Source organism: Diospyros lotus, chromosome 14 (assembly GCF_014633365.1).
Source record: "Diospyros lotus cultivar Yz01 chromosome 14, ASM1463336v1, whole genome shotgun sequence".
Lineage (NCBI taxonomy): Eukaryota > Viridiplantae > Streptophyta > Magnoliopsida > Ericales > Ebenaceae > Diospyros > Diospyros lotus.
Genome location: NC_068351.1, coordinates 30,293,279 through 30,313,959, shown reverse-complemented (window position 1 = coordinate 30,313,959; position 20,681 = coordinate 30,293,279). Strand labels below are relative to the sequence as shown.

General features: G+C 41.2%; 1 protein-coding gene across 1 annotated transcript; it reads left to right on the top strand.

Moving 5' to 3' along the window:
- Positions 1-10,712: 10,712 nt before the first annotated feature.
- Positions 10,713-12,925, top strand: LOC127790996 (ethylene-responsive transcription factor ERF115-like). The gene is made up of 2 exons (XM_052320732.1): positions 10,713-10,788; positions 12,423-12,925. Exons 1-2 carry the CDS (start codon positions 10,713-10,715, stop codon positions 12,923-12,925), a joined length of 579 nt encoding a protein of 192 aa, XP_052176692.1.
- The last annotated feature ends 7,756 nt before the right edge of the window (positions 12,926-20,681 follow it).

The window sequence follows — 20,681 nt, the reverse complement described above, 5'->3', positions numbered from 1 at the left end:
CTTGTTTGTTGCAGGGACCTCACCCACCCCATTCTCCTAGAAGACGGTTATGTGTTTAAAGGTGTTCAGTTATGTGTGTCAGACTATAGTTTTTGACTAAAAATGATTGAGGGGTATCATGGCGAGGCCCATGTCGGGCGAGATCAAACTTTGGCTCCCATTAGTGCGTCTTTCTTCTGGTCGTCTTTACATCGTAAAGTGGCATGGTATGTGTCACGGTGTCAGGTGTGTTACTTGGTAAAGGGGAAAGCCATGAATGCTGGTCTCTATCGGCCTTACCAATTCCTTCCGCACCTTGGACTGACATCAGTATGGACTTTGTCTTGGGTTTACTGCGTAGACAGCGTGGTAATGACTCTATCTTTGTGGTTGTTGATCATTTTTCTAAAATGGTGCATTTCATCCCTTGTAAGCAGACAGCAGATGCCATGAATGTTGCCCAACTCTTTTTTCAAGAGGTATATCCACTACATGGTTTACCTACATGTATTGTGCCAGACAGAGACACATGGTTTATTAGTCATTTCTGGAGGAGTTTGTGGAAATCGATTAACACCTTGCTCAATTTCAACAGTGCTTATCATCCCCAAATGGATAGTCAGACAGAGGTGGTCAATCGCTCTTTGGGGGATCTATTATGGTGCTTAGTGGGAGATAATCTTTGCTCATGAGATCAGCGGCTTAGTCACGCCAAGTTTGCTTACAACCATACTCGTAATAGGAGCACAGGTTTTAGTCCGTTTCAAGGTGGTGTATAGTATTCTGCCCCGCAGACTAGTTGATATGTTGACACTGTCCTCTAAGACTCAGTTACATGGGAAGGCTATCGACTTTGTTCGTAGCTTACAACAGGTGCATGAGGAGACACGTGTTAATTTGTTGGAATCAAATCGTAAGTATAAGGAGGCGGCTAACCGTCATTGCCGTTTTGTTGAGTTCTAAGTGCACTAAAGATTGAGTGTCATCTCATGAATATTCTAAATTGTCAACTCATACCATTGGTCCTGTGGAGATCATTGAAAAGATTAATCCCAATGCCTATCGTGTGCTGCTTCCTTCTCATATTCATACTTCTAATGTGTTTAATGTGAAGCAACTTTTGCCATACCAAGGGTATGACATGGAGGATGGTGATAGCAGTTTAGATTCGAGGACGAATCCCATTAACCCAGGGGAGAATCATGAGGTTCGTGTGTTTAATGCGAAGGAACAAGCACTTGCATACTTGGAATGTTAAGACGATCAGTGTTCGAAGAAATGGGCGTAACTTTTGCATACGATGTCCGTTTTGGGCCCATGACCCCATTCCGAAAAGCTCGCGATGAGACACATCTAACTCACTATTTTTTGTGAGGTATGATGGATTTCAGCCATTTGAGATCGTTTGTAGTGTCAAAACTGCAGTTTTATGTTTTTAGTTCATTATTTTAAACTTTTCTTTATTCTGTTTTGTAAGCCCATCCCGTTAAGGACTGTTGGCCTAGTAGGTTTTCTATTTTCGCCTATTTAAGACATTTATTCGCATTGTAGGGTTCTTGGTTGCTTGTGAAATAAGAAAGACGTTCGTTTTCTTAGTGCAATCCATATTCAAGTGTGTATGTTTACTATGAGTTATAGGTGAGCCTACATCAGGGGTCAGCATCATCACCACTCCATAAGAAATTACAAATTGATTGCTCAATCTCATGGACCACCCGTTTTGGCAAAATAAACATAGAGGACCAGTACACATAGATAGTGGAAAGAACAAACTAAGCTAACTAAAGGTAGTCCCCAAAGGAGAGCAACCTACTCCGCCAAGAGCAAATCTTATTCTTAACCTTATCAATCATAGGCTGGCAATCCCCATATGATAACTTGGTGGAAATAAGAGGCATCCCCAAGTACTCCATAGGCTTTTGGAAACCCACAATAGTCAAAATATTCTCCCTCAAGGACTCATCTCTATAAGAGACGAAGCAATCACTTTTTAAGGTATTAACCCTGAGGCCAGACAAACCAGAGAATCTCTCAAAGCAAGATTTCAAGATACCCACCAAAGCAGGATCACGATGGGAGAACAAAAGGAGATCGTCTACAAACATAAGCATCACCAGCCAAGTCTGCTCACATTTCCAGTGAAACTAAAAATCTGGAGACCTCATCTGATGGCTAACAATTCCATGCAAGATCTACATCACAAGGACAAAGAGATAAGGAGATAGAGGGTCCCCTTGCCTAAGGCCCCAACCACCATGGAAGAATTCGTTTAACTACCGATTGATTTTAATGGAATAAGGAGGAGTAGTGACACACTCGCGAATCCAGCTACAAAACTACGGAGGGAAATTCATAAGATGAAGAACAGTCAAGAAAAAGTCCCACTCCATAGTGTCATAAGCTTTTGCTAGGTCCACTTTCATTGCACATCGAGGAGGCCCCTTGTGAAGGTGATATTAGAACACGAGGTCCTAGGCGAGCAAGACGTTATCCCTAATCGAGCTCCTAGGCATGAATGCTACCTGAGCCTCATTCACAAGACCAGAAAGCAAGGGTTTGATTCTATTAGCCAAAATCTTAGTGATGACTTTATACAAGACATTACAACAAGAAATAGACCTAAACTGGAACGACTACTCGAAGTGAGGGACCTTAAGAACCAAACAAATGATAGTCGCATTCATCTGCCCTAAAAGACGACCTGAAGAGAAGAAGTTCCTGACAGCCTCCACCATATCAGGCCCCATAATTCCCTAAGCCCTCTTAAAGAATTTAATAGTAAATTCGTCCGGCCCAGGGGCTTTATCATCCCCCATGCTAAACAAGGCTCCCTGAATTTCCTCAGCTAAGACCTCAGCAATAAAGCCCCCCCACTGATCCTACTACAAGCGTTTGTCGATAAAAGGGGCAATTTCTTTAGGGGACACAAGGTCTAAATGGCCATTGTGACCAAAGAGGTTCTGGAAGTAGAAAACCATATAGCTTACCACTTCCTCTTTAGAATCCATAATAGATCCATCTTCTTTCTGAAGGCTATAGATATGGTGATTATTTTGTTGAGCTAACATGGACTGGAAGAAAAAGCGGGAACATCTGTCCCTTTCCGTAAACCACCTTATCCGAGCTCTGAGGAAAAAATAATCAGATTCTTACACCAGAGTCGTTGAATAATCCCTTTTAAGATCCAGCCCTCGATGGCGAAGATTAGGATCATGAGGGTTATCCTACATCTCTCGCTGAATTCTGTGTAGACTATCTCGATGAGACAAAACAAGATCAGAGACATGGCCACTCGACTTATTAAGAGTCTTCATAGCTCCTTTAACCACCCTGAGTTTATGGACAACCCAAAACATATGGACCCCAAGAACCCACCTGCTCCAACTATCAGCCACCTTATCTAGAAAAAGATGATGGTCAACAAGGTGGTTGAGGAACCTAAAAGGGCTACCATTATTCTGAGAAGTACCAGATAAGAAAACCATGGCGGGGCTATGATCAGATATTCTCGGTTGAGAGAAAATAGCCTCATTCTCTGGGTAACTAGCAAGCCACCCATCATTCACTAGGGCTCTGTCCAACTTTCAAAAAATGCAAGTCGCACCAAACCTCTTATCGTTCCACGTCAACTTTGGACCACTAAAGGCTAAATCCTGAAAAGAAACCGAGGAAAGAAACCCATTAAATCTAAGCATACCCAAAGATAGAGAGATATTTCCACCTCTCATCTCAGAACTATTACGATAGATGTTAAAATCACCAAAGAGGATCCAAGGGTCATTAACCACCTATAACCCCACACCTCTCAGAGAGTTCCATAAGTGAGCTTGGTCCACCTATTCATTCCGAGCATAAATACAAGACAGGAAGAAGGGGTGATAATATCAGGACCAGTCACTCTAACGTGAAAGAACTGGTCCGACCTACTCAAAACAATTAAATTAATAGCTGACAGATCATAACCAATCCAAATTTGACCTCCATCATTCATGTCGTAATTGAAAATCCCTTTCCAGGTGGGCATAATAGCTTAAGAGATTTCCCCAGCTTGTCTTTCCCGCACCCGAGACTCTAAAATGGAAACTAAAGATAACTTATATTGAGAGATAAGAGACCGAACCTCCCACTACTTAAGGGACAGATTCAGACCCCTCACATTCCATGTAGCAATCTGCATCATTAACACTCTTGAAAGGTTGGGTCCGGGCTCTTAGACCCCTGATGCTTCCCACTCTGCTCTCTATTCTTCTTCCTCTCCTTTTTTGCTTAAGCTCTTATTCTCGGCCTACTCCCTATCGAGCTTGTACTTGATAATAATTTGACTTCTATGAATATAATATTTCTTTTTCTTGAAATCTCTTCTCCAATTGAGAAGTCTAGAGTATTATATATTTTTGAAATGGTCTCTCAATGTGGTGATTTAACAAATAATATCACTTGTATTTTTTATGTTAATACATTTAATATCACCAAAATAAAGCCTATCCATGCTTTTAGTGCATTACATAAAAACACATATAACATCTATAAAGCACAACATACCACATATATATAGTAAACCTTTTCAAAACCTATAGTTCAAGAAGTTATTTTCCTATTGAACCGCTTACCTAGATTAGACCATTCAAATATTTCAAGGGATGAACTCAAGTTAGAAGATGGACCTTCTAAGGGAGGAGCCCCTCAAAAATAAAACATTGATATAAAATGCGTGCATGAAAGAAAATGCAAGTTTCTATTTCATAGCGCCCGTTGTGATTGTCGGTCTCCTTTCAAAAGCTTTCTCAATTGGTGTCCTAAGAGCTTCTTGAAAGGTCTTTAACCACGTACGTCACCTCGAGGCCTAAGTGATGCAAAGCAAAATAGCATGGCTATACATGATTGTGGATGCAAATGAAAAGCCAAACACATGTACGTTTTCAAAATCAATTTCTCATGCAACATGAAAAACCTACGAAGTAAGAGTTTGTGGGTGGAGCAAACTCACATTGGGGTCTTTTTGGAGAAGGTCTTGCTTGCTCTTCCTAGCTTCCCAAACTTAGTCACCTTGATAGAAAACTTGTTCTTTCTTTCTCTAGTTCTCTCTCTTCCTTCCTTCATTCCCTATTTTCTCTTGTCTCTTACACTTGCTTCAACTTCTTTAAGTAGGAGATCATCACTCAAATTTATAGGATTCCTATCTTTCTTTCTTGTGAAATATACCTATAAACATGGGACTTTTGTTTTGATAAAATATTTCGATACACAAAACTAACATAGGAGGAAGAAGAAAGGGGTGAATGGGGGATGGTTTCCAAGCCATCCCTAGTGGTGTAAAGGGATTACCCAAGGCAGCCCCTTAGTGTAGGAGGGGTGCTTAAGGCAACCTTGTAATGAGCAACTTGCTCTCAATTTGTTCCACATGGGGGCTATGGGGTCCCTTTCATGGAAAGTGACCTCATGACAATTTAAGGGGGATGAGTGCTTGGTGGGCTAACAATTGGGCCAGCCTGTTGGCTTCCTATTTCATGTATATATAATTATATAATATATATATATACACACAATTATATTTATACATAGGGGATAATGCTCCACTACCTGGACTCTTAATCTTTAGGCAAAAGTGTTAAATCGAACGGCACCGTTTTGAACAAAAACCAACACCACTTTCTCTCTTCTTCTTTTTTTTTTTTCAAAACCCATTTTCCCTTGAAAGTCATACCATCCTCCATTGCCCTTCGGATCAATGCTACCCAAAATCCCAACCTTCCTTTTCCCTCACCCTCAACCCCTATCACCATTGGTTAATAGCGATAGTGAAGCCGCCCACCCCTCATTTGTATCCTTTTGTTCTCGTTCTCTACTTCATCTTCATTTTAGCCCAAGTGTCTAGTTCCCGTCGCTGTTAAAAAAAATTCAGCCAACCCTTTGTTCTTGTCCTCTGCTTTGTATTCTTTTTCTCACAAGCACCAAGCTCCAATTGTTGTGAAAAAAAAGCCAGCTAGCCCTCTGTACCATGAAGAAGAAGTTGCACCAGCCATCCATGACAGTGTTGAGTAAGAGATCGAGAATGGTATAAAAATGAATTCTAAAATTATTTTTTTTTCCCTTGCCTAGTTTAACTATTTTTTGAAAATTTTCAATACATTAATGGTTTTGGTTATGAAGCCTTTACTAGAAAGTAATTTTGTGGTCTCAATCTAGTAGAGTCAGCCACACTGCAAATCTAACCTTTATTCTTTTATTATGTGTAGATGACTTGACCAATTTCTCAAATAATCTCTCTGGATATTGATCTCCAACAATCAATAACTGACATTGACAAGAACAATTTATTACATGTAGAAGTAGGAGATGAGCTTGAAGGACTAGATATTATTAGTACCACGATCCCTTGTGATTCGATGGAAGGTAGAAAAAATCAAGAAACGTCAGGTGAGGGTGATAATTGTATTTCAGTGCCTCATATAGGGATGCAATTTACTTTGGAGGAAGATGCTCATTATAACATCCTGTATTGAGTGATAGGAATGACCAAATCAACTTACCCTGATGGGCCTACATGAACTTCCTAGAGGTCATCCATCCTTGAGCTAGCCTAGTTCAAGCATGCTTAACCCGAGAGTTCTTTATCCACACTCAATCCAAAAGATATCCAACTAGTGTTGTTTCCTTCCTTATTATCATCGATATATATACTAGCTTCTCTAGAGTCCCTTCTTGGACCTAACCTTGGGCTCTGGGGATACTACAAAAAAATCAGCATTTAGCGGTGATTTTTTTTGTATTTTGCGGCGGTTCACGTAATTTAGCGGCGATTTTTAAAATCGCCACTAAATCAAGCGTCGTGAAGCATTTAGCGACGGTTTTCAGCAACCACTAGAATAACCGCCGCTAAGTAACATTTTTTGCGGCGGTTTAAAAACCGCCGCTAAATATGTGATTTAGTGGCGGTTTTTAAAATATTTAGTGGCGGTTTCAAAACTGCCGCTAAAATTAAAAAAAAATTATTTTTAATTTTTTAATTTTTAAATTTTAGCAAAAAAATAAAAAAATAATTTTTTAATTCTAGCAACGGTTTCAAAACCGCCCAAAAATAAAAAAAAAAATATTTTTTTAATTTTAGCGGGCTCGGCTACGCGCTGGCCCCAGCCCTCTGCGCGCCACGTGGCGTTGCTGCTGGAAATTAATTTCAGCCCTTCCCCTCCCCAAGTTTCGATCCCCAGACCTCCCCTGCACGCATGCATGCGCGAATCACTTGATCTGCGAAGCACCCTTGTATTATGTGCGCACATATAATTTATATACTAATACAATCATTATTTTATAGAATTATATTTTATATATTTTAATATAAATTAAAAAACATTAATTAATTCATTATTTTTTTAAATAATAAAGGAATAAATTAAAAATAAATTAATTGAGTTAAATTAAACAAATTAATTCATTAAGAAATAAAAAGAAGATTTTATATATTTTTTAAAAATTATTAAAATTTTGCTAAATTTCTTTTTATTCTTTAAATTAAATTTTTTAATGAATTTTGTGATGAATTTAAATTAAATTTTAAATTTATTTTTAAGATTTTATATTGGGACAATTGAATTTATTTTTAAAATTAAATTTATTTTTAAATTTAGTAAGTAATAGGCGTTTAATAGAAGCAAATTGGGACAATTGATTTTTGATTGAGGTATTTAGGACATTTCAGTTGGAAGTTGTATCAATTTGGTAATTTGACAAGTGCAAAATTTCGAGGACGAAATTTCTTTAAGGGAGGGAGAATGTAATACCCCATATCTGTGTGAGGTCACCGCGTAATTTAGATGAATTTAAAATACCAAAAAGTGGGTTTGATAGTAAAATAGATCACCGAATGGACCGAAGGGAGTACCTCGGACCCTAGATAATTAAGAAAAATGGTATAACATCATCAAGCAATATAAGTTATGATTTTTGGTGATGAAAGAAATTGGATCGGGAACAGTTTTCGGTATAGCTGTCGTCCGGGCTGAAAAAACCAAATTGACGTAGGAGATATTCGAAAAGTCAACGGAGCATGTCAAGGATTAGTATTTTATGTATAGAACAACCCTTAAGTGATTTCGGGTTGAAGCGAGTGGATTTATGGTCAAAAGGATCAATCGGGGCTAAATGCAATTTTCTAAATTTGCCCGAGGGAGATCAAATTGGTAATTTTTCGGAAGTTTCAGGGGAGAAATGAGAAGTATCAATTTTGAGGGTCTTAGTGATGGGGCTGGGAAGATCAGGGGCTTGAGGATAAGGGCCAAAATGTAAAAGAAAGTTCAAGGGGGGCCAAACTGCAATTTTTGAAAATCTGCCAAAGTATGGCAAATTTGGGCAGCAAATCTCGTCAGGGCATGGCCAAGGGTAGTCTAGGAGGCGTGTGGGAGAAGAAATGGCCAAAAATTGGCCACGTAGGGGTCGGTTTTGGCCTATAAATAGCCAAGGATTTTGGCCAATTTTGAAGCACCAAATTGCTCGATTTTGAGGGAAAATCAAGGGAAGCCAATAGGGGGCTTTTGATCCTTGAGGCAAGAGGAGCATTTCTGATAAGTTTCGTGAATTTTCAACGTGTTTGGAGGGTGTTTTGAAGGCTGGTCGGAAAAGTTGGGCGGACCGTTATGCCGCACCTGTAACTGCTCGATCAGGGGCTTTTCCAGTGGCCTTTCAACCTGAAAATGGTGGCATCAAGATCGACTAGAAGTGGGCTTTCGATCGGTGTAGGAAAATCTGGCATCAAAGCATCGCCGGCGATCGAAAAAAGAAAAAAGATGACCGGCGCGTGACTGTCACGCGCCAGCCAAATCCTCCAGCCCACTCGCCTGCTCGTGGGGGCGCGTGCCACATAGGTATTTTCTGATTTTTTTTTCAAAATTCTTGGAAAATTATTTTATGTATATTTATGTAAAAATATTTGAGAAAATAGTTGTGTAGATAATTATTTTGGATTATTAGTGATAAAAAAAAGGAGAAAATGAGAAAATGTGAAGAAATTAAGGAGAAAATTATATTTTGATGGTTATTGGATGATTAGGGTACCTTGCGGCTTGAGGTGAAGAGACTCGAGTGAAGTTCGAGGTGGGCACGCAAATCGAGGCGTACCGCGCTTTTCAAGAAAATTTTGAATTACGTCTAAAGGTGAGTGGTTCTACCGGAAAAACTTGTTTGTGGCATGTGAATGGTTTACTGTGAGTGTTCATCCCCATGGCTAGGTTTATTGATGGTTTTACAAATGATTATTTAAACCTGTATTAGATTTTGTACGGTAAATTGCATACATTGAGATGTTGATTTTATGTCATGCATGTTATGAATTTCGACATTGGCATGTTGTGTTGTCCATATGGGACGTGGGTTGTTAACCTGTGACGTCTCCTCGAGTGACAGCACTCGGGATGCGCACTAGGAATTAATGCTATGTGACCCAATTAGGACGGGGTTGAGACGGACTTCACCTTACGGTACTCAAGTGGTGGGACTGAGAGTGGACACCACCCCGGTTGTTGGCTCAAGTGGCGGGGCTGAGAGTGGACACCACCCCAGGTTCTTTTGAGCAATAGCATTAATACCAGGGTGTCGTTGAATCCAGGGATAGTGCTGATGTGATATTCTTGGGGCTAGGGTTGCGTTGGGTTTGGAATGCTTTTGAGTAGGAGCGTAATGCCTAACAATGACAATGGGGTGATTCCCAGGTTCATATGTCGAGGTTGTCCCTCTTAAGCAGGATTGTGTTTGTCAATGGGTCGATGTGGTCATGTTGCCTTTAAAGAGATTGCATTTTCCCCGATGAGGACTAAGTGCTATGTGGGATTCTCTTAGGCCGGGGCATGTCAGGGTTTGTAGGTTTTATATATGATTTTTCATATCTACATGAAAATGTTTTTGAACTCTCACTTAGATGATTCAGCATCTAATTTAGACTATGTCCCTGAAATATTCAAATGTTCCAGGTGAAAGTAGTGGCGCCAAGGGAAAGAATGTCATCGAGATGTAGCTGCTATGTTTAGTTTTCGATGTTCAAAGGTTATGTAATATTTTGATATTAGAGGGCGTGTTGATTTTTGATTGAGGTATTTAGGACATTTCAGTTGGAAGTTGTATCAATTTGGTAATCTGACAAGTGCAAAATTTCGAGGACGAAATTTCTTTAAGGGGGGAGAATGTAATACCCCATATCTGTGTGAGGTCACCGCGTAATTTAGATGAATTTAAAATACCGAAAAGTGGGTTTGATAGTAAAATAGATCACCGAATCGACCAAAGGGAGTACCTCGGACCCTAGATAATTAAGAAAAATGGTATAGCATCATCAAGCAATATAAGTTATGATTTTTGGTGATGAAAGAAATTGGATCGGGAACAGTTTTCGGTACAAGTGTCGCCCGGGCTGAAAAAATCGAATTGACGTAGGAGATATCCGAATAGTCAACGGAGCATGTCAAGGATTAGTATTTTATGTATAGAACAACCCTTAAGTGATTTCGGGTTGAAGCAAGTGGATTTAAGGTCAAAACGATCAATTGGGCCTAAGTGCAATTTTCTAAATTTGCCCGAGGGAGGTCAAAACGATAATTTTTTGAAAGTTTCAGGGGAGAAATGAGAAGTATCAATCTTGAGGGTCTTAGTGATGGTGCTGGGAAGATCAGGGGCTTCAGGATAAGGGCCAAAATGTAAAAGAAAGTTCAAGGGAGGCCAAACTGTAATTTTTGAAAATCTGCCAAAGCATGGCAGATCTGGTTGCGGATTTAGCCAGAAAATCCAGAGATTTGGGCAGCAAATCTCCTCAGGGCATGGCCAAGGGTAGTCTAGGAGGCGTGTGGGAGAAGAAATGGCCGAAAATTGGCCATGTGGGGGTTGGTTTTGGCCTATAAATAGCCAAGGATTTTGGCCGATTTTAAAGCATCAAATTGCTCAGTTTTGAGGGCAAATCGAGGGAAACCAATTGAGGGCTTTTGATCCTTGAGGCAAGAGGAGCATTTCTGGTAAGTTTCGTGAATTCTCAAGGTGTTTAGAGGGTGTTTTGAAGGCTAGTCGGAAAAGTTGGACGGACCGCCGTGCCGCACCTGTAACTGCCTGATCGGGGGCTTTTCTGGTGGCCTTTCGGCCTGAAAATGGTGGCATCGAGATCAACTGGATGTGGGCTTTCGATCGGTGTAGGAAAATCTGGCATCGAAGCATCGCCGGCGACTAGAAAAAAGAAGAAGATGACCGGCGCGTGACTGTCTCGCGCTAGCCAAATCCTCCAGCCCACTCGCCCGCGCGTGGGGGCGTGTGCCACATAGGTATTTTCTGATTTTTTTTTTCAAAATTCTTGAAAAATTATTTTATGTAAAAATATTTGAGAAACTAGTTGTGTAGATTATTATTTTGGATTATTAGTGATAAAAAATAGGAGAAAATGAGAAAATGTGAAGAAATTAAGGAGAAAATTATATTTTGATGGTTATTGGATGATTAGGGTACCTTGCGGGTTGAAACGAAGAGACTCGAGTGAAGTTCGAGGTGGGCACGCAAATCGAGGCGTACCGCGCTTTTCAAGAAAAATTTGAATTGTGTCTAAAGGTGAGTGATTTTATAGGAAAAACTTGTTTGTGGCATGTGAATGGTTTACTGTGAGTATTCATCCCCATGGCTAGGCTTATTGATGGTTTTACAAATGATTATTTACACCTGTATTAGATTTTATATGGTAAATTGCATACATTGAGATGTTGATTTTATGTCATGCATGTTATGAATTTCGGCATTGGCATGTTGTGTTGTCCATATGGGACGTGGGTTGTTAACCTGTGACGTCGCCTCGAGTGACAGCACTCGGGATGCGCACTAGGAATTAATGTTATGTGACCCACTTGGGACGGGGTTGAGACGGACTTCACCCTACGGTACTCAAGTGGCGGGGCTGAGAGTTGACACCACCCCAGTTGTTGGCTCAAGTGGCGGGGCTGAGAGTGGACACCACCCTAGTTGTTGGCTCAAGTGGCGGGGCTGAAAGTGGACACCACCCTAAGTTCTTTTGAGCAATAGCATTAATAACGGGGTATCGTTGATTCCAGGGATAGTGCTGATGTGATACTCTTGAGACTAGGGTTGCGTTGGGTTTGGAATGCTTTTGAGTAGGAGCGTAATGCCTAACAATGACAATGGGGTGATTCCCGGGTTCATATGTCGAGGTTGTCCTTCTTAAGCAAGATTGTGTTTGCCAATGGGTCGATGTGGTCGTGTCGCCTTTAGAAAGATTGCATTTTCCCTGGTTAGGGCTAAGTGCTATGTGGGATCTCTTAAGTTGGGGCATGTCAGGGTTTGTCGATTTTATATATGATTTTTCATATCTGCATGAAAATGTTTTTAACTCTCACTTAGATGATTCAGCATCTAATGTGTGTGTGAACTGCCTTTTTTTTAACTTCAAGTGTGACCTAATTTATGTGAAGGGAATTACCAGGAGAGAAGACAATATAGAGGGGTTAGGAGGCGACCATGGGGCAAATTCGCTGCCGAGATTCGCGATCCGAACAAGGCAGCCCGAGTCTGGCTTGGCACTTTCAAGACGGCCGAGGACGCAGCACTGGCTTATGACGAGGCTGCTCTCAGATTCAAAGGGAACAAAGCCAAGCTCAATTTTCCGGAAAGGGTTCAATGGAGGACCGAGCTCGGATGCCTGATCACTACAGCTCGGCAAGACTTGCGAATCAATCCTCAACAACATCTCTATTCGGTTGCTCCGAATGATCAGCCACTGCCATCTCATCAAGAAGCTTATCTCCACACTCAACAAGTTCTTCCTGATCAGGCTAGTGCTGTGAACTATGGCTTTTCAGTTCCATCTTTGGCATCCCAACATGAAGAACAAGGAGGAGAGCTCACAAGGCCTTCTTCTGATCAGTTTGGAAGTAGTAGTTCTACTTGTGCTCCTCGTACTTATCGGATTAATTAATGATGCAAATTAAACGTACTCTCAACAGGTGACACCGCAAATTAAGTTTGATCCACATGATCATGAAGGTGGTAACCAGCACGTGGGTGCAGTATCTCGAGTAAGTTGTGATTTTTCATTAAAAACTCTCTTAATTATCAATAATGCCTTGTGTATTTCAATAAGAATTGGTTAAAGAAAATTACATCTTCACTAAAATAAGGAATATTAATGTTTGGAATGTTGCAACTCAATATATTTTGCTACTCCGTAGGTTTTGTCCCTATATTTATACCATTCATCCAATGCTTGCTAGCTGTTATTTGCTTGATTTTGCAACCTTTTCTCTGTAAACAAATCTGAAAAGAGATGGGTGTTGTGGAAGGTGAAAGAGGATTAATTAGCTCAATCAGTAGGGGATATTGTGTAGAACTATACACAAGGGAGGGTGAGAATTGAGAAATACTGGAACAATATTAATATTTAAAAGTGGCTACTATATGTAGAATCCGGAGATGATCATTTTGTAAGCACTAATTAATTAGTTGAGAGTTGGGAGATAACTCTTATAATTACGACTAAAGAGATTATAATTATGGTAATTTGTTCTATCTCTCCTTTTAATCTAGCGAAAAAAACTAATTAAATATACTGTTTGTAATTGATGATATGTAACTAGTCAAAATTTAAGGGCTCAAATACATTAATCCGAAACTAAACGTGCCTAGCAAACACACGAAGAACCATGCATTTGATAACCATGAAATTTGCTATACATGAGCATTATCCTTGAGGAATCATCTTTAATCAGGTGATGGTTGGATAGTTTCTCAAATTTTAAAGCACATGGGATTATACTTTTTTAGGAAATACAAATTTGGGTGTATATATATATGTATATGAAAAACTTATTCTTGTGGGAATAGGAAAATATAACTCAATCATATCTATAATTAATGATAAATTTATTTGATTCTTGGAGCACATAAATAACAAAAGCTTGAGCTCTTTAAGGCACAATTATTATAGCTCTTAATAGAAAAGGTCAAATTTTATTTACTATTCGGTGTGTGATTTATCTTCTATATTACACATGTATAGTAATTAAGTTCATCTAATTCCACTTGAACATTTGAGACTTCAAGTTCTTATTTTCTGTTTTATTATTACTAAAACAAAATAGAAATAAAAGTGTTGAAATAAGCTAGTCTCTACAAGCCCTTTTCAACAGCTAGCTAGACATTTCCACGGCTTATAAGTTGAAATTGTTGAATATTACTTTGACCTGTATTTTAATTGGAATTTAAATGTTCTTTTATAAGATAACTTAATTAGATTTTTGAAAATCAAATATATAAAATTAAATTTAGTAAAAAAATAAATATAAATGTTGTGGCAGTAAGACAAGAAGGTCAAGTCATTTCAACAAAATATTAATTTAAACATTTAGAATTAGTTTTTTAGAAAGAGGGAGAGATTATTGACTGTATTACTCATAAAAGTTATGCCATAATTAATATTAATATAAAGAAGTATTTTCATACTTAACATGATTCAAAATTAAATCTATTTTATATGAAGGAATGAAAAAGAACAATCCCTCATCGTTAAGATAATATATAATAATATAATAATTACTGGTAAAGTTGCATTCAATCTAAAGTGTATAAAGACCAAGTCTTATTTATTTAGAATTTTATCATGAGACTTAAACTTAACCTTTTAAGTCCATTCAATAAAAATTGACACTTAAAATTATTTATTATGAATTCTTCTCAACTCCCAATACAACAAGACTCATTTATATTAAATGAGCTTCAAATGACTCATTTTATGAGTTTTAAATTTAATTTAATTTTAAATTATTTATGTAAAAGACATAAAATTAGGATATTTTAGTATATATTTAAATTTTAAATAATATAAATAAGGAAATTGATCTTTTGTCCATAGTCGGTAATATTAAGGTTATTGATAAGTCTCAACAACTCAACACTCTTCAACTTAAACTCACCTTGTTTACTAACCTTAACATGCATTTGGGCATCGATGGCATGAAAAAATTTGAAGGCGAAACAGTTTACAGAAAGAGATGAGAAGGAGAGATTAAAGAAACCGTAACACTTAATTATGGAGGCTTCAACTAACCACTGTCTCTTCCACGCATGGATCCAGTGCAAGAAATTAAGAAGAGGCTCGCCAAGCTTGCAGTTGCAGGTGAAGAATGAGCTAGCTTGGAGCCCAACTCTGCAAATGTATAGATATAGATATATATATATAGGTTGGATGTACATGTGTGGGAGTTTACATGCACGTGCCATGTGTCATGTGTCATGGGTCTCTTGTCTGTACAAGTTTGAAAATATCATGAAGATATATAGAAGTGGAGGAATTAATTATAAGAGACGGGTCTATCTTATATATACATGGTCCTGAAATTCGGCGCCCTTGGCGGTTGTTGGAAAGAACAAGCCGACAATTTAACTACTGCCCAGTCGTCTAATGAAGCCAATTGCCAAACCCTAAGTCAACCGGAACATTGCTTCTCTCTCTCTCTCTGTATGTATGTATGTACGTAATATACATTATATATGCACCTTGAAAGAAAAATTAGTGGAGCATATATACAGAGGAGAGGAGAGGAGAGAGGAAAAGTTTAATTTACTTGAATTAATTGTATTGAATCCATCAAAACGGTTTAGTTGGATTAATTTTTTTTTAAATTTAATTTTTAATTTTTGATTCAATTTTTTTGTTAGAATAATGAACTAAGCAAACTGACTGAATTTAAAAATTATATTATTTTAATATTTATAAAACAGTATCATTGTCTTCAAATTTGTGTGTTTAATTTCTATTGATTATTTCAATTTTTTTCAATTTTTTTGTGTTTTTTTAGTTTAATCGATTCAATTTGTTTCGATTTATATGATTTGAATTCGATTTTTTAAATTAAACAATTAATTCGATTTAATTTAATTAATAAATTTTAATCATTTTTGTTGTTACTCGGTAACAATAATAAATTTGTAAAAGGGGAACTGCAGATGGATGACCCTCTGATGGACGATTCGAGCGATGGGTGACCCTCTCGTGGTGTGTCTGAGCGATGGATGAGTCTACCGGGATGAACACGGAGATGGGTGAGCCTTTTTTGTCGGATCGAGAGCGATGGATGACCTACTAGAAAAAGAATCGGTTAGGGGCGCGGGCGAAGGTTCCCGCGTGAACCCTCCGATGCTTAAATTAGATCACCGTAAGAGTAGAGTATTTGAGAGTAAAAGTGTAAATATGAGAGCCAGAGATTGCATACCATATGACGGAAATTGACCTCCTATTTATAGCAATAGGAGGGGCATCCATGTGTCGTGTGCCCCGAGCTTTGCGGCAAGAATCTCGGAGAGGCTTTGACCGAGTCTCGTGGGAGTAGGTTGAGGCCGATTATCTTGGAGGCGTCGGCGTAAGAATAGGGGGCACGTGGATGTCGGTACGGCACCCTGGGTGACCCTCACTCGGGGGTATGCGCAAGCGCGGGTAAGCAGAGCACGAGGGGCCATGCGCGGGGGCGTGCAAGGGAGGCGATGCGCATGGATGGCCGCGCTCACGGGCGGCTGCGCGCGCGAGGGGTCGCATCCGCGGGGGGCCACATGCGCGGCTCCCCCGAGTGACCCTCACTCGGGGGAAGGCCCCGCGCAGGGGGGCCGTGCGGCCGTCCGCAGGGGTGCGTGCGGCCGCCTGCGCGCAGCCACGCGCACTCTCAGCTGCGCCCGTGCAGTTGAGCCCCCCGAGGAGGGTCATTCGGGGGTACCATACCCCCGAGTGACCCTCACTCGGGGTGGTGCCCTGTGGGCCAAGGACGCGGCCCCCGCCAAGCAGCCGCATGCTGCTTGGCCGCACGCGCACGAGGGAGGCCGCGCCCGGACCCCTGGGTGGCCTCCTTTGGCGCACCCATGAGGCTGCCACATGGCCCTCCCTCGGGCTGCCACGTGGCGCTTCCTGGGCTGCCACGTGGCTTTTGCGCTATTCTTCTCCTTTCAGTATTTTTATGCATAACAATTGCTCCCTACTCTTTCTGTCGAGAGTCTCGGGAGAAAGAGTATTTTGTTTATGCTGCAATTCTATTTCCAAGAGACCACTTTCATTTTGAGAAGATTTCTTCTGCATCTGTCTCTTCCAACTTCAAGTCTCTCGGGGTTATTCTTTCCACAGTGTCTCTCAGGGCCACTATAAAAGGATGACTTGGTCCTTCATTTCTTCATTGCTCAGCTACTCTCTCATAAGAATTCTCTCAGTATCCCAGGCTTCGACACGGTATACTTCCTCATCCATAGGGATGTTTAGATTTCTCCCCCGAGTGACCCTCATCCATGGGTCCAATCACTAGCCGTCGTTCCTTGTGACCCTCATCCATAGGTCTTGCCATTAGTCTCCTTCGTGCGTGAGCCTTTCCATGGGTCTCTTTACTATCTAGGCGTGACCCTCACCCATGGGTCTTGCTCTTAGCCTTATGTGACCCTCATCCATTGGAGTCATAGTTCACGTGTTTGTGGCCGCTCCTTAGGATTTAAGCACTCAATATGGGCCGCTTTAAGAATGCTTTACCACCTCCACCTCCTGCTCCCAATGTATATATACCTCTGGGACGGCGGTCTTCGGTGAAGGGGAGAGAATTAGCCGGGATACAGTCTCGTTTCCATATTCCAATCAATCATCATATTAGACTTCCTACACCTGAAGAGACAAGTACCGCCATGGTAGGAGGACATGCTTCGGGGTGTATTTAGCTTCTTTAAGAGCAGGTCTTCGTTTCCCTTTGCCTAGCTTTGGCATGGAGTGGCTCGATTATCATTGCATTGTCCCAGCTCAACTTCACCCTAACGGTTGGGGTCAATTAGTTGGCTTCACCATTCTTTGCCATAAGGTAGACTTCGAGTCCCAATGGATTCTGGTCGAGCCTCCTCCCGGCTGGAAAGCACCTCTTCGTTGGTGTTGGGATAACGAGAGGGACTTTTGGTCGGAGAAGCTTGATGACATCGGGATTTCCCGGGTTGTCTTTCGCCGAGTAATTGAGAGATTATGTGCTCTTGGCACTTGTAATCTACCAGACCTGCTTACCTCAGAAAACATTGCTATCGCAGGGTGGGGCATTCGGCTTGAAGACATGCCCAGGACCTCCACTCTCGCTTTTGTGCCATCATCGGCTATGCCCGAGGACACCTTACAAGTTGAGGAGGAAGAGGGCAGCGAGGAAGAGGACGAGGGCCCCGAGAAAGAAGATGAGAGATCTTTAGGGAGTATGGTCTTTTTTGGTTATTCTTCCTCTAAGGGTAGACCCCCAGAATCGTAGAGATTGCCTTTTAAATTATCCATGTCAATGGTTGACTTTTACTTTTATCTCTTGTTTTGCAGACGATATGAATATATTCAAGGAACAAACGCTCAGACAACGTGGTAGGAATTCACGACAGGCTGGCGAGCAAGATCGACAACCTCCTCCTCAAGCGTCCCATGGCTTGTCACAAAAGCCTCCGTCTGACACTCCAGACCCTAGCCTTCTTTCTCTGCCAGTTCCTAGCTCGTCTCGAAGGCGTCTAAAAATGAAAAGGTCTGAGACAGATGCCTTACCCAGCCTTTCTTATCCTGATCCCTCGGTCCCCACCTCGGACGTTTCCAAGTTAAACTCTCCTGCCCTTGAAGTCGCCCTTGGGGAACCAAATCCAACTGATGCATCTGGCTCACGAAGGAAGGGGACTGGCAGCTCTCGATCTTCTTTTGGCAGTGAGCTTGATCGAATCAGGGAGGAGAGTCGCCAACCTTTTGTTCCCTTTCGTAGGGATCGACGAAAGCTAAAAGCTGAGCTCCCAGACTTTCAGCCTATTCTTCCTCCCATTGCTGAGCCAAGACAAAATCCCGCGCCAATTCCTAACAGCACTCGAGTGAGGGGTGACCACTTCCATGTGCAACCTGGGCTGATTGATTCAGACTCTGTAAGAGACCCGGGGGTCGGTGCCAGGATGATATATGCTACCGTCCTCCCTTAGGATGAGCCGAATTTTTTTGGCAATTGGCCTAGCGTTGCCAACTCTCCCGGGAAAAATATTATTGAGGTAGGATGCCTTTATTGTGCCTATATGTCTTATTTGTCGTCTGACTTGGTTGTTTGGTCTTCTAATGTACCGCTTGTACCCAGGGGGTTCAGGGGTTGGTGATATCCAACGCTATCGAGAGAGCTTATCATCATCGGGCAGAACAAGAGAAAGCGGAGGCGAGAGAGAACATGATAAAGTGGAGGGATCACGAGCGTTGCTACCAAGCAAATATCAGAAAGCTGAATCGAGAGGTAGAAGACATGCGCTCTAAGCTGGCGGAAGCTGATGGTGAATCGTCAAGCATAAAGGGGAGATAGAGGAGCTCCAGAATAGCAAAGAATCGCTGATGAGAGAGCTTTTAGGAGTTAAGGAAACCCATGAAAACCTTTTGCAAGAGCATTCCTTGAGCGTAGATGAGCTTGCTCGTCAGAAGAAGCAATATAGGTCGCTCAAGGATCGAAGAAATGAGGAGATTTCGGCAGCACAGGAGAAGGCTGTGAGGGACTAACGCCTTTCAACGGACTGCCAAGAGAGAAAGATCAGTTATGGGGGCTGCTTTCCGAAGTATGGATTCTATCTCGCACGCTCGCACCTGGAATCAAAACGTCCAGGAGAGAAATTCCCTAAGTTGGTCTATACTGATGAGGTTGAGGAGTCTGATGTTCCTGACTGGCAAAGATATAATGATCCTAACCCCACGAGTCCCAAGGCTTATTTGAATGCTCATTTAGTTGATAATCTGGAGAACTTGTCGGGCCCCTGGGAGCCGTACGCCTTTGCCTCAGAGGAAGTGGAGATGACAGATGCCCTACCTACAGCTGATGACACAGTTATTGCATCCTCGGGCCTAGGAGAAGGGGAGGCCCCATCTGCTCCGAGTAACGATGCTCCCAGTTCTGGCAGGAGGAAGCGGACTTATAGTAGATCTTTTTTTTTTTTTTTTTCAAGTGTAGTAGCTCTTTCTTCGTTGAGTGTAGTATCTTTTATTTGCATAAATAAGATTTGTCTCTTATCAATGGCTGCATCTCGCTGGTTTTCTTTATTATTGCTGCACATAGAAGGTCTGGGATTTTAGGCTTTTGCTGCCACAAGGTGGACTATGGGCGTTCAGGCCCTTAGTGGTCCCTTGGGCAATTTCTTGACCTCTCGCTATCAAGCCAGGTCAATTAAATAGACTGGCGGGATAGCTTGTGATTTCAATATTGGCGAGTTGTGCTAGACGTATTTGTTACTTCACTTGGCCGGGCCATTTGGCTTTGAGGCAGGGCAATTATCACATTTACCGGGCCAATTGAGCCATGCTTTTCTCGTGCCGCATTGCCTGGCAGGGCCTTACGTATTACCATCAGGCTTAGTAGAGAAACCTACTAGCGGGATATTAGTTCACTCGCCAATTTTGATTTTTTTTTTTTTTTTTACTTCCGGGCAAGACTCGTTATACTACTTTGCGGAGAAGCAAAAAGCTCTCTTGTCCCTTGCCTGAAATAAAACGAGAAAATGAAGACACAAGTATTTTACATGGTTCGGCAAAATGTGCCTACGTCCACGGTCCCTCGTCGGGTTCATATTATTATTGCGTTACATATCAGGAGGGGAGTACAGTTTCAGGTGATTTGCACTCCACGTTTTGCTCATGGTTTCACCCTGGAGTGTTTGGAGAATACATGTACTAGGGCCTATCATTTCCT

What these genes read in the sequence shown, in the direction of transcription:
- LOC127790996 (XM_052320732.1), top strand. Translation starts at nt 10,713, where the DNA reads ATGGCAGATCTGGTTGCGGATTTAGCCAGAAAATCCAGAGATTTGGGC. An exon ending in TCCTCAGGGCATGGCCAAGG is followed by an intron (nt 10,789 to 12,422) that starts GTAGTCTAGGAG and finishes ATTTATGTGAAG; the next exon opens with GGAATTACCAGGAGAGAAGA.